A 16,473-nucleotide genomic window follows, 5' to 3' on the forward strand; every position below is an offset into this window, starting at 1 on the left:
GTCCCGGGACTGAAATTACATGAGGCAAGGCAGTGAACAAGACACAATGTCACCGATACAAATAAGCAAGAAAGGTTTGTGACGAGCACTGCAAAGAATTACCATGAAAACAGCATTGACTTCTCTAACTTTCTTTATATTTGTCAGAATTTCAAAAAAAGAACCAAAACGTTTTAGATATATATTTCTAACTGTATTATTTAAATACTGAACTGTATTCATTATGTACACTTTTTGGAATAAATATACAGAAATCTGTCCATTTCGCTTTTTTATATTTGTTCATAAATAATTTAAGGATATGGAAGAGTAAAAGAAGAAAAATGTTAAAATATGAAGTAAAATGAAGGCATCGAAAACTTAACCGATTCTGTGTGCTATGCCAAACTAAGGCCTAATTACACACTCCTAAAATTTAAATTTAGGCCTAATTATAAAGTCTTTAAAACATAATGTGGGCTTAATCAGAATTTCAGGCCCAATTAAACCCTTAAAGGGATAGTTCACCTAAAAATGAGAATTCTGTCATTATTTATGCTCCCTCAAGTTGTTCCAAACCCGTATGAGTTTCTTTTGTCTGCTGAACACCAAAAGATTATATTTTAAAGAATGTTTGTCACCAAACAGTTGTTTTTTTCCATACTATGGGAGTAAAAGTGGACCAGCAACTGTTTGGTTAAACACATTTTTTCAAATGTCCTTTGTGTTCAATCCTTATACAGGTTTGGAACAACATGAGGGTGAGCAAATAATGACAGAATTTCATTTTTAGGTGTACTATCCCTTTAAAGTGCGCTTAAACGGAATGGATTGCATGTTGAATAATATCATTAAAGTTTGAGATGTCAAAATGATTATTTGGAGAAGAAGGGGAGGGGCTAGAGGGTGTGGCCAGAGAAGGCAGTATGGGAACTGAGGGTTTTATGTTTCTTGTTCTTTTTAAATACCTAAACGGGTGGTTTTTGTGTGTTGGTGCAAGGCAGTGCAGATAGAGCCGTGGGATTTTCAGCAGGCGCAGTCCTGGTGTGGAGCGGTGGGCTGCTCCGTGAGCTGCGGCCCCTGTTTGGCTCCCGTCACTGCAGGATCGGCGGCATCCAGGCTCTCTGACATCTTCTCGCAAATTATGTCTACCAGTCGCTCGAAGGTTTGCTTAACATTAATGTTGTCCTTGGCACTGGCCTCAAAAAACTCAAAACCTGAGGATAAAAGAAGAAACCAAGTCAAGACCAAGGCCTTGTTCTAAAACCCAATGAGCTGCCTACAATAGCAGCATGTTCACACATTTTATCATTTTTTTTATCAAATTTTAAAAAAGTCCATACTTTTCCAGACTCAAACTTCTTTGTAAAATTTTCAGACCATATTTCAAATCTTTTATCCACCTTTTAACATGTATGTCACTTTGTGACTATGCATGCTATTATGCCATTTACATTTAATCAATTAGCAGACGCTTTTATCCAAAGCAACTTTCAAATGAGGACGATAGAAGCAATCAAACCAACAAAAGAGCAACAAAATATATGTGTGTTGTGACAAGTCCCGGTTAGTCTTACGCAGTACACGTAGCAAGGTGTTTTTTTTTCAATTAGAAGAATAAAAAGTAGATAGAAAATAAATAGAAGTTATTATTTTTTATAATAATATAGAATAAAATAAGAATAGAGAACATACATTCTCTATGAATAAATATTAATTTTCTCATGCACATCGCAGATTCAATCTCACATGTTCACCATATGCATTGATTTTCTCGAAGCTATATCATGATGAGAATAAACCTAAAACGCTTTATATTTACCTCTGACATAGCGGTTTGATACTGTAATCCTGGTTTGTTGTTGCATGATCACCAAACAGCAAAGTACAGTCTGATTTAAATGGTTGTGCTTTAGCGAAGAGACTTGCTTATGATAAAGACAGTTTTGCGTTATGATAATATGCGTTTTGAATTCATTCAGTCATGTTAAACTATCACTAAACATTTGGCTGCATTGACTGCATGCTCCAAACGGCATACAAAACACTCTGCTTATATGGTGAATTTATTTTTAGAATTTCTCAATTTCACAGTTTAGAAAAAAAGAACAGGGCCAATAGTCCAGAAACACAAATAGTTTTCCATACTCGTTTTCTTCTTTCCATACTTATCCAGACCTACAGAAATGACTAAAGTCAAATTCCAAACTTTTCCATACGGTGTAAGTTCCAGGACTTTTCAGATGATGAAAAACATGACATATATTTTGCAAAATATGGTATCTATCAGCAAATGGATATTTCCTTAAATATGAGGCTCATATCTGAAAGTATATTTGAAACTATTGCTGTGAATATCCAAATATATTGTGCCAACCGGCAAACACGACTTACCGAGATGCTCGGAGAGCTGTCGTCCCCTCTCAGAGGCCACCACCCTCTCATCGTCCATGTCACACTTGTTGCCCACTAGCAGCACCTGGGCGTTATCCCATGAGTACGTCTTAATCTGTGTGGACCTGCCAGAGACAGTCAGATTTGTTTAAATGTTTGCTTGTTAAACTTTCCTCTAGGGCTGAACTTTATTATCACAATGTTTTTCTTCCATATCATGCGATATCTATATTCATCACAATATTCATTTACCATTAATGGGAAAGAAAATGCTTTCCACATGTTTGTTAGAACTTAATAACTTAACTTAATACAACTTGACTGTTCATAATTTTCAACAATCTCAAATCTCTCTTTATTGTCAAAGATACTTGAAAAGGCAGTATCCTCACAACTATGTTTCTTCTTAGAGAAAAATGGTATCTGTGAGGATTTCCAGTCAGGATTTAGACCGTATCCTAGTACTGAGACTGCTCTCACTAGAGTTACAAATGACCTGCTCTTATCATCCAGTCATGGTTGTATCTCTTTATTAGTGTTGCTGGATCGTAGCGTTGCATTTGATACTATCGACCACAACATTCTTTTGAATAGACTAGAAAATTGGCATTAGCAGGATTGCTTTGGCATGGTTCAAATCATACTTATCTGAACATCATCAATTCGTAGCAGTGAAAGAAGAGGTATCATATCGATGACAAGTGCAGTATGGGGTACCACAATGCTCAGTACTAAGAACGTTCCTTTTCATGCTTTACATGTTACCCTTGGGAGATATCATCAGGAAACATGGTGTTAGCCTTCACTGTTATGCTAAAGATACTCAGCCCTACATTTCTTCACTGCATGACGAAACATACCAATTCACAAAACTAACATGCATACCCTTACGAAAAAGAAGTTTATTCAAGTGTGCTATTAGTATACTTCTTTTAAACTAAAAATAGGAAAGTATACTTTTAGTCTACTTTATGTACTTCTCAGAAATGGGCTTTATGTACTTCTCAGAAATATACTTAAAATGACATTTAAGTATACTTGACTTATACTTAGAAAAAGTCTAAATATATTTTAGCTATAATTGTGCTCCTAGAATCCGTGTTTTCATTGTTAGTTGATATACTGATGGAATTTTGGTTACTTGGCACTCTTGCCTTTGGCTTGCTTAGTTGGGGACACTTTTCTGGCAATAATCACAGAGTAGTACCTTCTAATTTAGAAGCCCCATTTCTTTTCTTATTTTTCTAAATTCTGTTCCATTTTATTTTTTTCTTGTGTTTTGATTTAATATGAATGTATCATCAAAAATCCCTGTCTCATGAAATGAATTAATACATTGCTAACAATTTAAAATGTAATCAAATGAACAATTTATAACAAAACATTGCTTTTTTTGTCAAATATAATGCTGCAAACGAAAAATGAAAACATGGATGGAAAAAATGTATAGCTTGTTTGATAATAACCCCTTAAAAATAATACTATTATTATTAATTTTACAATAGTAATACATTTCTGTGATAATTGTTTCACCTAACTTTTATTTTGGCAGTTTGTTGTAAAGAACTTTGAGATCTAGTGCGTGTTTGACGATAGTTTTTCTCGAATAAAACGGTGTAAAGCTGCTGAAGTGAGTCTTAGAGCAGCTCTGGAGATGAAGTTCATGTGTTTATTTCTCACATATTGAAACAGCAGACGCTGAAAACACAGCAAGTGTCATGTGTTTTAAGTTTGTGTAGTAGACGAAACTACGCCACTCATCCACACACGCAGAACATGCTGTTTTGCATGTTTAGGTAACTCACCAGTCCTGCACTGCAGCAAAAGACTCCTCGTTGGTGATGTCGTACATGAGGATGAAGCCCATGGCTCCACGGTAGTAGGCGGTGGTGATGGTTCTGTAGCGTTCCTGTCCCGCTGTGTCCTGTGAAGGAACAAACCAGTAATGCACAAGATGAAATAGGAACAAATGCAAGACCAATGTTTTACAAAATACAGTATACGTCTGTTTCATATATTTTAGAATGTAATTTATTCCTGTGATGCAAAGCTGAATTTTCAGCATCATTACTACAGTCTTTAGTGTCACATGATCCTTCAGAAATCATTCTAATATGCTGATTTGATACTAATTTATCACCATTTATTACTGGTGTTCAATTATTTGAAATATTTCTTATCTATGTTGAAAAAGAACAACATTTATTTATTTATTTTACTTTTACACTATCAATTTAATGCAGCTTTGCTGAATAAAAGTATTAATGTCTTCTTTTTTCACTTCAAACATTTGAATGGTAGTGTATCAGTTTCCACAATGATATTAAACAGCACAACTGTTTTCAACATTGATAATAATAAGAAATGTTTCTTGAGCGGCAAATCAGCATATTAGAATGATTTCTGAAGGATCATGTGATACTGAAGACTGGAGTACTCCAGTAGAAGACTGAAAATTCAGCTTTGCATTACAGGAATAAATTACATTGTAAAATATATTAAATAGATGGTGCTTTAAAGTTGTTTTTACTGATTTTTGATCAAATAAATGCAGCCTTGGCGAGCATCAGCGATTTAGACATAAAAACCTACAAAAAAAAATAAAAAATTACAAACTGAGGGAAAAACTGAAATTATTTTCTGTGGTAAACAACAGCATATTGTCGACTTTACAAGTTGTACTAAACCCTTGAATATTCCTTCACTGACCATCTGCACTTTTTTCACATAACCAGGAAAACAGGATTTATACGTGGTTTTGGTTTTTACATGTAGCTCCTCCTATCAAGAAACTTGAGAGCAAGTATAACAATAAGCATCCACTATTAAGGAACTGATCTCTGCATCACTGCACCAGAGAAATGAGCCTGTTAATTATATGAACACACTCCATTCAGTCATTACAGGCCCGACTTACGCAGGAGGCCAAACAAGCATGTCTAGGGACTGACAACAAACTACAGCTTTTTAAAAAAGGAGGAAGAAATTCAATAATCTTTATTTCACAAATCCTGCAAGAACATAGAAAGAAACCGTTTTTAGTTTGCACTATGAGCACTTTGCAGATTTTTGGCCTCTAAATAAAGTATTTTTGTAAGAAATCTTATACCATTACGTGTGCAAGCTCCTCATCTTGCTGAACTTTGCTCTTTTTGCTGTTTTTCACTACTTGGTTATATTTAAGTCATATGAGCAACTCCAGCTGATTCAACCACAAAAGACTTTCTGAGAGAAACATTAGTATGCCAGAACTATGAGTTTGTCTATAGAGAAGAATTGATACATCACACATCCGCTAAGTACTACTGTAATAAATTAACAGACTAAATCCTCACAAACGTAACCTATAATTCCTATAGAGACTTCACAAGGGCAAAATGGTGTCTCCTGAGCAGCACTGATGGTTCTATTAATATACCAAGATCTGTAATCAAACCCTGTTTGGCTCCTGACTCTGATACCACAGTAATACATAAGCATCTTTTCACAAGTATGCTGCAATCCAGCGTAGAGTTTCTGTTTTCTGTTACACTGTCTCTGAACCGTACGGAGCATTATGTGAAACAATCACCGTTATGCTCAAATTAAATTTGGCTTCCATGCCAAGCAAAAAATCAAATAGTATGGGATGCACTATGCAGACTACAAAAGAGCACACTGCATGGTATACTGCGCTTGACTAGACTTTCCATTTCTAGTGTAACAAATGAACTGTAAGCCATAGTAACTGCAATTCCTAACATCTCTTGGGACATCACTTGATCAGACATTTTTGCACAAAATTGGATCAACCTTATAAAGTGTACTCTATCATATTTGAAACACAAGGCCTCTAAATCATCAACATGATCAAAACTTTGATGAAAAACCTACTATTACATGCCTTCTGTCATCTGACTGATACTTTTTTAGCAAGTAAAAGGCCTTTTAGTGTCTAAAAATGGCCAACTTCAGGTTGAGATACGTCTTTTGAAATCTTTAAGGATTTTTATTAAGTAAATAGAATATCTTTTATATTGTTAGTAATATTTCAAGATGAACACTTAGCAGACTGAACCAACTTAGGCTTACTTTATTAGAAAAATCACTCAAAATGTGAGTATCAAAATTGATCATAAAACTTTTGATAAATTATCAATTATTTTATTGCATTGTATTATATGTTTTGAAACTAGAGCGTTTTATCATTAAAACTAAGCATTTAAATATTAATCTTACTAAGACATATTATTAGGAAACACAACTAAGATTTATATGCATTTTATGTAAGTTATACTATATATAAAGATCTTATTGAGTTTACATTACAAGCTATCAGTATTTCATCTTACTTTTTGTCATATAAATATAAGCAACTTCACCAAATTTAATAAAAACTCGCATAAAAAACTGAAGTGTTTTTCCTCCTCGAGTATGAGCTCCATATTTTCCTATATCATACTGTATAAGCCATAACGGCATACACCTTGATGTCAAATAAAATAAATAAATTACACAAAATTTAAATAATGTAAAAATCAGCAAACACTGTGGAACCAATTAAATAAGAAACGAATGTTTAAAAAAACTTCCAAAATCACCTTAGATAAATGGCAAAAGTCAACAGGCTTTTCAAAATCTAAAATACGGCCAAACAGGCGCTTTTGCATTTCATTTGGAAACTAAATCATCCGCGATCGTCTTGTCTGTCTCACCTCACTCTTCTTGTCAGTCAGCTCGACTCGCTCTCCTCACTGGAGAAATGAAATCTGATCTGTGATGTGACTGTCATTCGGCACGCTACATTGAGCAGCTGCGTTCAGTTTTTAATTGTAGTGTCTGTTCTTTTACTGAACTAAATGATTTTTATTACTATAAAAAAATCAAAACGACGGTGGGGGTCGGTGACGCGGTGGGCAAGTGATGTAACCGGTGCTGCGGCTTAACAACGGTATCACCGTCAGCACCGTCTATCGTGGCAAGCCTACGTCACACGCTTGAGGTATTCGGCCAATCACAACGCACTGGATAGCTGGCCAATCAGAGCACACCTCACTTTTCAGACCGATGACCTTTGTAAAAATCAACGCGTTTCAGAAAGGTGGGGCATAGAGGAGAAACAATAATGTACAGTATGTGGAAAATAATGTGTTTTTTGAACCTTAAAACGCATAAACACATTTCATTACACCAAATACACAAAATAATGTTATTTTTAGCAACATCATATGACCCCTTTAAAACCTTAAACTGCATAAACATTTCATTACACCAAATACACAAAATAATGTTCTTTTTAGCAACATCATATGACCCCTTTAAATGATTTTTTAATGCATTAATTCAAATAGCTGAGAATCTGCATTAATATGTTCATTGTGAAAACTATACAATTTGGTTAAAATATGGCTAGATGTAAAACAAGCAATATTCAATTATAAAATGTATGTGATTGAAACAAATTGGATGACAAATATATACACCTGGTTATTGCTTCAAACACATTTAGTATTTTAGTACTATTACAGAAATGTTACCCGTTTCATTTTTGTTTAATTGACAAATATGCATCACATTAAGTTTATTAGTTTGATTATGTTAAACCTTTGGAATGATGGAACTTTTATATGCAATTCAAATAACATAAATCTTAAATTTAGGCCTTTTTTTTTTTTTTTTTTTGAGTGACCACAACATTTCTCCATTAAACCATAATGGCTTAATTGGTTGATTTGCTCCATTAGTTGATTTAAAATATTTAGGTTTATGGCATTTCTATCAAAATTTTAATTATTTTCTGCAATTTTACACATTAAACTCAGCAGATGGTCCCTGTCCATTAAGCCAAAGCTCTGTTTCTGAGATTTCGATGAGATTTATAAGTCTGAAATGAGACAGTCAATATCAATAATCAATATCAATGACTTTACTTAAACACCAGTATAATCATTCTCAACGAATCACCTACTCTGGACCTTCCAGTAAGAAAATAGCTAGAATGCAATAAGCTGCTATATGATTTTTATCCAAAAAACACCTTTTACTTCTTCTTGCCTTCATTAAACAATGACCACAACAAGCCCTTAAACTGGCACAGATGTGTTCCATGATCTCACCCAGATCTGCAGTTTTATCCTCTTGTCGTTCCTGTAGATGGTCTTCACCTTGAAGTCGATGCCCACTGTGCTCACAAATGCTGGCGTGAAGGAGTCGTCTGCATAACGAAACAGAAAGCTGGTCTTTCCAACGCTGCTGTTCCCGATGATCAGGATTTTGAACATGTAATCAAAGTTCTGGTCGGAAGACTCCTTTTGTCCATAACGGTTATCTGTAGCTGAAGCCATCTGGAGGATGCAGAAAAAAAAGAGAATGTTTGTACCGTATATGTTCGCTTATTAACGTCTTGGGGCATTTAGGCCATATAGCGGCATCAGTTTATAACCATTAACACAGATGTTATGTTCCCAAATGTACCATAAAAAACACTGTCAGAAAATGACAAACAATGAAAGCTGAGAGTAAAATGCATATTCGTTAGCATGTACTGTAGCATTGTAAAGCACCAAAATTACGCTTCCTTCTAAGATACGTTCTTCTGGTCAAATTTCTTTTGATAAAAGCAAATTATCTGCAATATTGGCCATCCTGTCAATCAAAAGGGGTCAAAAAAAGTGTCAGACTTCACGTCTCAATATAAGGCTGTCAAAGTTAATGCGATAACACTAACACAATCTAATTTAATTTTAAAAATAGTGCCATTAAGGCAGGTTTTTTTGACTGTATAAATCACCTGTAGTTCATGCCAGGGTTGCCATACTACTATTTGTATGACGCATGCAGCTGCTGCCTGTGAATAGAGCTTTCCTACATAGCTGCCTATGTATTAAGCAGACAGCAAGGCAGATAACTAGGTTTTGGAACACAGCCACTGTGATTTATTAGGCTACATTTAGGAGCTTGCTGAGGACGGCACGCCAAGCAAAAGCTCTATACTTCAAAATGAATGTTTATTTGGATTGACTTTGGTTGAGTGAATCTTTGTCCATTTCACTACCTGTCACTCATCCCTTGAGACCTGTGACCAAACAGCAGCGGTAGAGTCACCAGCTACTGAAAATCAGTCAGGCAAGAAACTCGGAAAAAATGAAACGTCTGAGCGGCTGCCAGGCCATGGTATTAATCTGACATTTTCTTTTGGTGTCAGATCAATATTTGGCACGGGACCCTCTGAATTAACGGGACCCCCCCTTTTTAACACCTCCATCAGAATGTGACAAGTGACTCATTCTAATGTCCATCTGAAGTTCACACGAGCTGCTGTAATGAGTGATTGTATCACTTTACGGCTGTAATCGTTTAAAATACATCAAATCACTATTAATATCTTAAAGGGGTCATATGATGCGATTTCAAGTTTTCCTTTCTCTTTGGAGTGTTACAAGCTGACTGTGCATAGATAAGATCCCTGAAGTTGCAAAGACTAAAGTCTCAAAACCAAAGAGATACATCGTGTGTGTGTGTGTGCGCGCGCGAGCGAGCGAGAGAGAGAGCGAGAGCGAGAGGGAGAGCGAGAGCGCGCAAGAGAGAGAGAGGGAGAGCGAGAGAGAGAGAGCGCGAGAGCGAGAGAGAGAGAGAAAGGGAGAGCGAGCGAGCGAGCGCGAGAGCGAGAGAGAGAGAGAGAGAGAGGGGGTCACATCACAGTGAAGTCAGCTGTCTTAACCGTGGCTTGTGTGCTGCAAACACATACAAGGTTCATCCACTGTGTCTGTCACGCAACTCTGTTCCCCTTTCGGGCTCTGTCTTTACATTTATTTTGAAAGATGAAGCTCGTGATTATGGTAAGGGGCGTTACATTTCCGACGAGTGCTTGCGGTGTTCGGCCAATCACAATGCACTGGGTCAGCTGGCCAATCAGAGCAGACTGCGCTTGTCGGAAGGAGGGACTTTGTAGAAATCGAAGCGTTTGAGAGAGGCGGGGCATAGAGGACCTACAATAATGTACAGTATTTGAAAAATAATGTGTTTTTTGAACATTAAAGCATGTCAACATATTCTGTTACACCAAATACACAAAATAATGATCTTTAAAAAAAGCATCATATGACCCCTTTAATGAGAAAAACAAAAACGAACACTTGCATAAAATGCACTCACCCTCAGGCCATCCAAGATATATATATGAGTTTGTTTCTTTACCAGAACAGTTGAAGAAATTTAGCATTATGTAACTTGCTGACCAATGGATCCTCTGCAGTGAATGGGTGCCGTCAGAATGAGAGTCCAAACAGCTGATAAAAACATCACAATAATCCACACCACTCTAGTTTCAAAACATCAATTAATGTCTTGTGAAGCTAAGACGTTTTTAACTTCAAAAAGTCACTTCCAGACAAAATGTGAGTCCATAATTCATAATAATGTTTCCTCCAGTGAAAAGCCCATCCTCTGTTTTCACATCAAAATTTACCCACACATTTGTTTAGAGCGGTTTTGGACTGTTTTCACTTGTAAACGGTGCTTGATCTGTGCATGTTTCTTTCCTGATTCAAATGACTTTTTCACTGGAGGAAGTAATGTTATTGTTGGAGGGCTTGTATTTGAGCCTGAAGCAAAAGTTAAAAGCATCATAATAATAGATTTGTTTCTTCCAAACATGCAGCTTTTCGCTTCTCAAGATGTAAATTGATGAACAGGAGTGGTGTGGATTACTTGTGTATTATTGTGATGTTTTTGTCAGCTGTTTGGACTCTCATTCTGACGGCACCCATTCACTGCAAAGTATCCATTGGTGAGCAAGTGATGATTTCTCCAAATCTGATGAAATTATCTACAATACATCTTGGATGGCTTGGCAAGTACATGCTCAGCAAATTTTCATTTATGGGTTAACTATTCCTCAAAGGGTAACTTTGATTACTCATTACTCTTTTCTGTAAGACAAGCACCAGGTCGGATATTGAAGGTGAGCAGGGAAGAAAGAGATAAAGAGAGTTAAAGAGATCTGGAGGACAAATGTAACATGAGCTTCCACGCTGTACGTACTGCAATGACTCAACAGAGCATGGAAAACCAGATTGGGATCAAGTGAAAAGCAATAATCAGATCTCACGGATGTCTGACAGACACATTGAGCTATCAAAGAAAGGAAATGCTGAAGAGCTGAAACTGTGCAAGCATTTCACACTGACAAGGGCAGATGTTTTATAGTTCTTATCAGTCTCAGGAAGATTGTACTTCATATGTGAACTAACTGGCCATTCCAAACCTTAAATTAAACTCATTCTGACAGAGGAAGTAAAATGTCAAATCAGACTGATGTTTGTCTCAAGTCGGTTCATACACATGCTCAAACATATATGGAGGAACAGCATGCTATTAAACCATTTCTGCAGTATTCGTAACGCATAAGCCTGCATATTTTTTGTATGCACAGAAATGCTTGTATGACCTTCTATATATACCAACATGTGCAGTACTCAATGAAACATAATGTGTATCTTACTGTATCCCATAATGCAATGCACTCAACTTGACTTTTCATTTTCAGTGTCATTAACCACAGATAATATTAGATTCAATTTTATGCCTTCAACCTTGATTCATTGTTTTATCAGACCGCCAAAGACAAATACTACTGTTCAAACTCTGTACCTTTTTTTTCATGTGTTTGAATTAAGTGTTTTATGCTTACAAAAGCTGCACTTATTTGATCAGAAATACAGCAAAAATGTATATTTATAAATTTTAAACTAAATGTATTCCTCTGATGCAAAGAGGAATTTTCAGCATCATTACTCCAGTCTTTAGTGTCACATGATCCTTCAGAAATCATTCGAATGTGCTGATTTGCTGCTCAAGACACATTGTTGTGCTGATTAATATTTTTTTTCCAGGATTTTTTGATAAATAGATAGTCAAAAGAACATAATTTATTTGAAATAGAAATCTGATACAGATAATACTTTATCAGATAATGCATTCTGTTTTTTTTTAAACTACTGTTTTTTATACAGTACAGTATATTTACATACACAAAGTATTTAGTAAAAAAAACAAAACACTACCATTCCATTCACAACATACAGTAGCCTCTCTCTAACTCAAACACAAATACACCAATATAAGAGAGAAAGAGAGATTCAAAGCTGACATTTCACCTTAAACATTCCTGTTCATCACAGCGTGACAGACTTCTATCACAAGAGTCTGTATTCACACTTCCATACGGAGTCTGTTCACACTACCATATGCTTGCTATTTTTACATTACATAGTATGCATACTGTGCACAGTACACAACAGAACCGAACAGACTGTTCGATACCGTGTCCCACAATGCAATGTGCTTGACCTTATATTTAGAGTGTAACATTTGCCAAGTCAGTTGTGATATTTAACATGACTTCAATCATAATTTTGACGGACCACTTAATGTTATGAAATACAAAAATTCCTTCAATTCTGTAAAACACAAAAGGAAAAATGAATGTGGAGGTTGCTCATTTCCATGCAATTACAATAAAACTGAAGTGATCCACAGAATAACGTGTATATATATAAGTTTGTATAAACATGGCGGTGAGTAGAGTACATTTTAATACTTTTACAAAAAGATTCCCCAGCATAACTGGAGGCCACATGTACTGCACAGTATTCAATAAAGCAACCAGAATTCATTCTGAACACAGACATTTGGATTCTAGCAAAAGGTTCATTGGGATTAGAGATTGGCATCAAATTCTGGGTTAAGGGCAACATGATCTTTAGATAGAAAGAACTCATTGATGTTCGAAGAGAAAACAGAATGTTCCCGTTCTAACTTGTATTAGAGATTTGGACACATTTAATTATTCCCTTCAACCATGGCCTGGTTCTATGCGTGTTCATCACAATCAAAGCGACTGCACCAGACGCAGGACAAATTCAACAAAAAGGTCTGGCTTCTCCTCAGGAGACCCTGGAAGCTGATCTGCGATTCAGCACACCGCGTCTGGTGTGTCGGAAAGATTCGCAGAGCACCAAAGCATCCTAAAGTCAGCATCTCTCCTGATAACAGAGGGCTCCAGCAGACTAAAAATAGAGGCTAACTTTTAGACCAGCTGCTCTTTCAGCCTAACAAAAACAGACTGCCAGACCACCTTGGGGAGGGAGACGGAGCACATCTTTATGGCTAAATATCATTGTAAAATAGCCGGTTTCAGCAGCAATTACAGTCTGCTCCAGTGAGCACCTTTCTCTTCCTTTAGACTCAAATCCTCAATAATGCAAAAGTCCGGGTAATCAAGACCTACAGCACTGGACACTGTGTGCTTAGAGCTGCGCTGTCCAAGAACCATCAAGCTGATATGCTTCAAAATACCAGTCAGATAACCCAGATCAAAGAAAACGCCTAGTCTAAAACCAGTCTAAGATGGTTTAAGCAGGTCTGGTCTCACAGCCTGGCCAAGCTGGAAAGTGACCAAAACCACTTTGAAATCAGCCAAAAGATCAGCTTGGAAGACCACCAAGCCTGTTTAGGCTGGTTTAAAACGTTTATAAACGAAGCAACCAATATATACAGTAGCAAACGTGAGAAAATGGTTCGAAGCATCCAGGACATAATGACCAATAACAGCAGTTTTGCTGAATGATGGTGAAACATATCATAGACTAGCGCAACAAAACGCATGTGCAATATTATGAATGGTTTTGTGAGACCTAGCCTATACAATGTTATAGTTATACTAGCATATTATACATAAAATTCAAGTAAAATTATAACCAGTAAAAGACCAGAGCATCCTTACATAATAGGAAACAGCACATGTACATGCCACGCTGCTGCTGCGGAGGATATTTTCACCTGATTCACCATCTTCTGAGACGATGCTGAAGAACACAACGAGCCTTTATTCTCATTTAGATATAAAAAACCGAAGGGGCAAACAATCTTACGAATCCGTGCAATGTAACGCCAAGGCTTCAAAGGCTATGTGGCAGATGTGTGTTTCAAGGGGAGTATAAATAGAAGCATAGGATGCGCGATGTCCATGTCAAATGAAGGTTATTCTTCTTATATTCCGCTCATTTTTCGCCTCCTTTCCCAGCGGAAAACACACACATGCGGTAAGGATTGCAAATTATTTAGCGTGAAATATTTCAAACGCGTATTACTGCGGTTGACTTACCGTAAAAGCCGTTTTAAGCGTCACTTACGCCAATACTGCGCCTCTTCCAAAACCTGCAGACACTTTGACGTCACTTGAAAGACGTGTGACGCCAAGAGGGGGCGGGGTCAGGGTTTTGATTGACGGCTCGGAGAACTAACTCTAACAATGCAGTCCCTCCCACAGGACGTAAAATATTCAAGACGCTTTAAAACCAGCATCATTCATTATTTAGGAGCGCGGCTTCGGTCTCTCCACAATTAATCAATTCAAATGGTCGCAGAAAATGAGCAACTGACACAGGGATTTGTTTACATTAACGGCGCAGGTCAGTGTCCTTTTCGCCACACTGATATGTAACCAATGTTTGACTCTTTTTTGTTGGTCATGTTTCTTATAACAGATCACCATGGCATCCACGGTTAACGCAAATGCAGTATAGTTATTATTGTCATTAATGTAAACTCATAAAAAATAATACCTAAATTAAACAATACACTTTTTGATGATAGTTGTAGGCTAGCTGTTAGCATTTTGTGCTGCACTGACAAAAATTGTGCTAACTATTGTATTTTATGGTGAATTTTCCTCCTTAGTTGCCTGAAAAAGTGTACAACGCAGTAATTTAATTTATTGACAAAAGCATATATCCTCAAAATATTATTTACTATTATATTACATATATTTATTATATGTAAGCTAATAAAAATTATTATTATTATACTGCAACTAAGTAAATTATTCAGTGAAAAACAATGCAACAAGGGTAGGAGAAATTGCATCAATGCGCTTTTATCGCCATCTAGTGTTTAAATTAATATTAACGCAAATTACGATAATTTAATCAACGTTACACGTCCCGAACAATTTAAAATGAGTGTTTTGTGGCTTTTATTTCATACCTGTTTGTAGGTTATATATTAGTGTGACGTTGAAGATCGACAAAATTAACCTAATTGATATGTATTTAAAATGACCTACATTTTTTATTTTCCAGAAAAATGGACCAAAAATATACTCCTCATAGCCAATCAAACCCGTAGAGGCCTGTAATAACTGGAGAGACGTGGTTAGCATTAGCATAGTCAAAGCTATCCAGCCAAATTTGTACCCATTTCTGGTCTTTATGAATGATTGCTTAAAACCCCATATTATTTATTTAATTATTTTTATTGGCTATTCAGAACAATCTGAATTAAAAATTGAGTATTTTTGGCTCTGACAGTGGAGAACAGAAACACTGATAAACCAACTTTATCTGAAACATATGTGACCTCGACTTGTAAACAAACTGAACAAATATCTTTAACAATGTCAGTAATATGACATACAGAAGACGCATATAAATTTACTACACATTATTACAGAGAAGAAGACATAGTTCTTTTAATATCATACAGCAAAATTAATTTAAGACACTATGAATGTTTCACAGTCACTGCTGTAATGGCACTGAAGGGATGTGCTTTAAGGCTCTACACTGGCTTTTCTGATCTCTGAGAATGAGTGTGGCCAAGGCTACTGGATGAAATGACACTTTTAGCATCAATCTGGCTACAGATTCTCTTCAGCACTGCTGACTACTCTTAAAGGGTTAGTTCACCCAAAAATGAAAATTAGGCTGTGTTTTACTCACTCCAGAGCCATCCTAGGTGTATATGACTTTCTTCTTTCAGACGAATCCAGTCGGAGTTATATTAAAAATTGTCTTTGATCTTTCAAGCTGTTTAATGCCACTCAGCGGGTGTTGCATGCATCAGTCCAAAAGAAGTTAAATAAAAAGCGCCCATCCATAAAAAAAAAAAGTGTCTCACACGGCTCCGGGGGGTGAACAAAGGCCTCCTGTAGCGAATCGATGCGTTTTTGTAAGAAAAATATCCATATTCAAAACGTAATAATCACTTTAATCTAGCTTGCGCTCACTGTTGTAAACGGAAGCAGTTTTGGGCGGATGACGTATGAGGTCAGCTTTGCGC

At 36.4% G+C, this 16,473-nt stretch overlaps 1 protein-coding gene across 1 annotated transcript; it reads right to left on the minus strand.

Moving 5' to 3' along the window:
* Positions 1-744: 744 nt before the first annotated feature.
* On the minus strand, positions 745-14,595 carry LOC107747073 (ras-related protein Rab-3A-like). The gene is made up of 5 exons (XM_016561500.1): positions 14,519-14,595; positions 8,469-8,696; positions 4,179-4,297; positions 2,374-2,498; positions 745-1,196 (listed from the first exon to the last, which is right to left on the minus strand). The coding sequence occupies exons 2-5, from the start codon at positions 8,694-8,696 to the stop codon at positions 1,006-1,008; spliced, it is 663 nt and encodes a 220-aa protein (XP_016416986.1). The 5' UTR covers positions 14,519-14,595; the 3' UTR covers positions 745-1,005.
* Between the last annotated feature and the right edge of the window lie 1,878 nt (positions 14,596-16,473).

Source organism: Sinocyclocheilus rhinocerous, unplaced genomic scaffold (genome assembly GCF_001515625.1).
Source record: "Sinocyclocheilus rhinocerous isolate Xijiao unplaced genomic scaffold, SAMN03320098_v1.1 scaffold671, whole genome shotgun sequence".
In the NCBI taxonomy this organism is placed as follows: Eukaryota; Metazoa; Chordata; class Actinopteri; order Cypriniformes; family Cyprinidae; genus Sinocyclocheilus; species Sinocyclocheilus rhinocerous.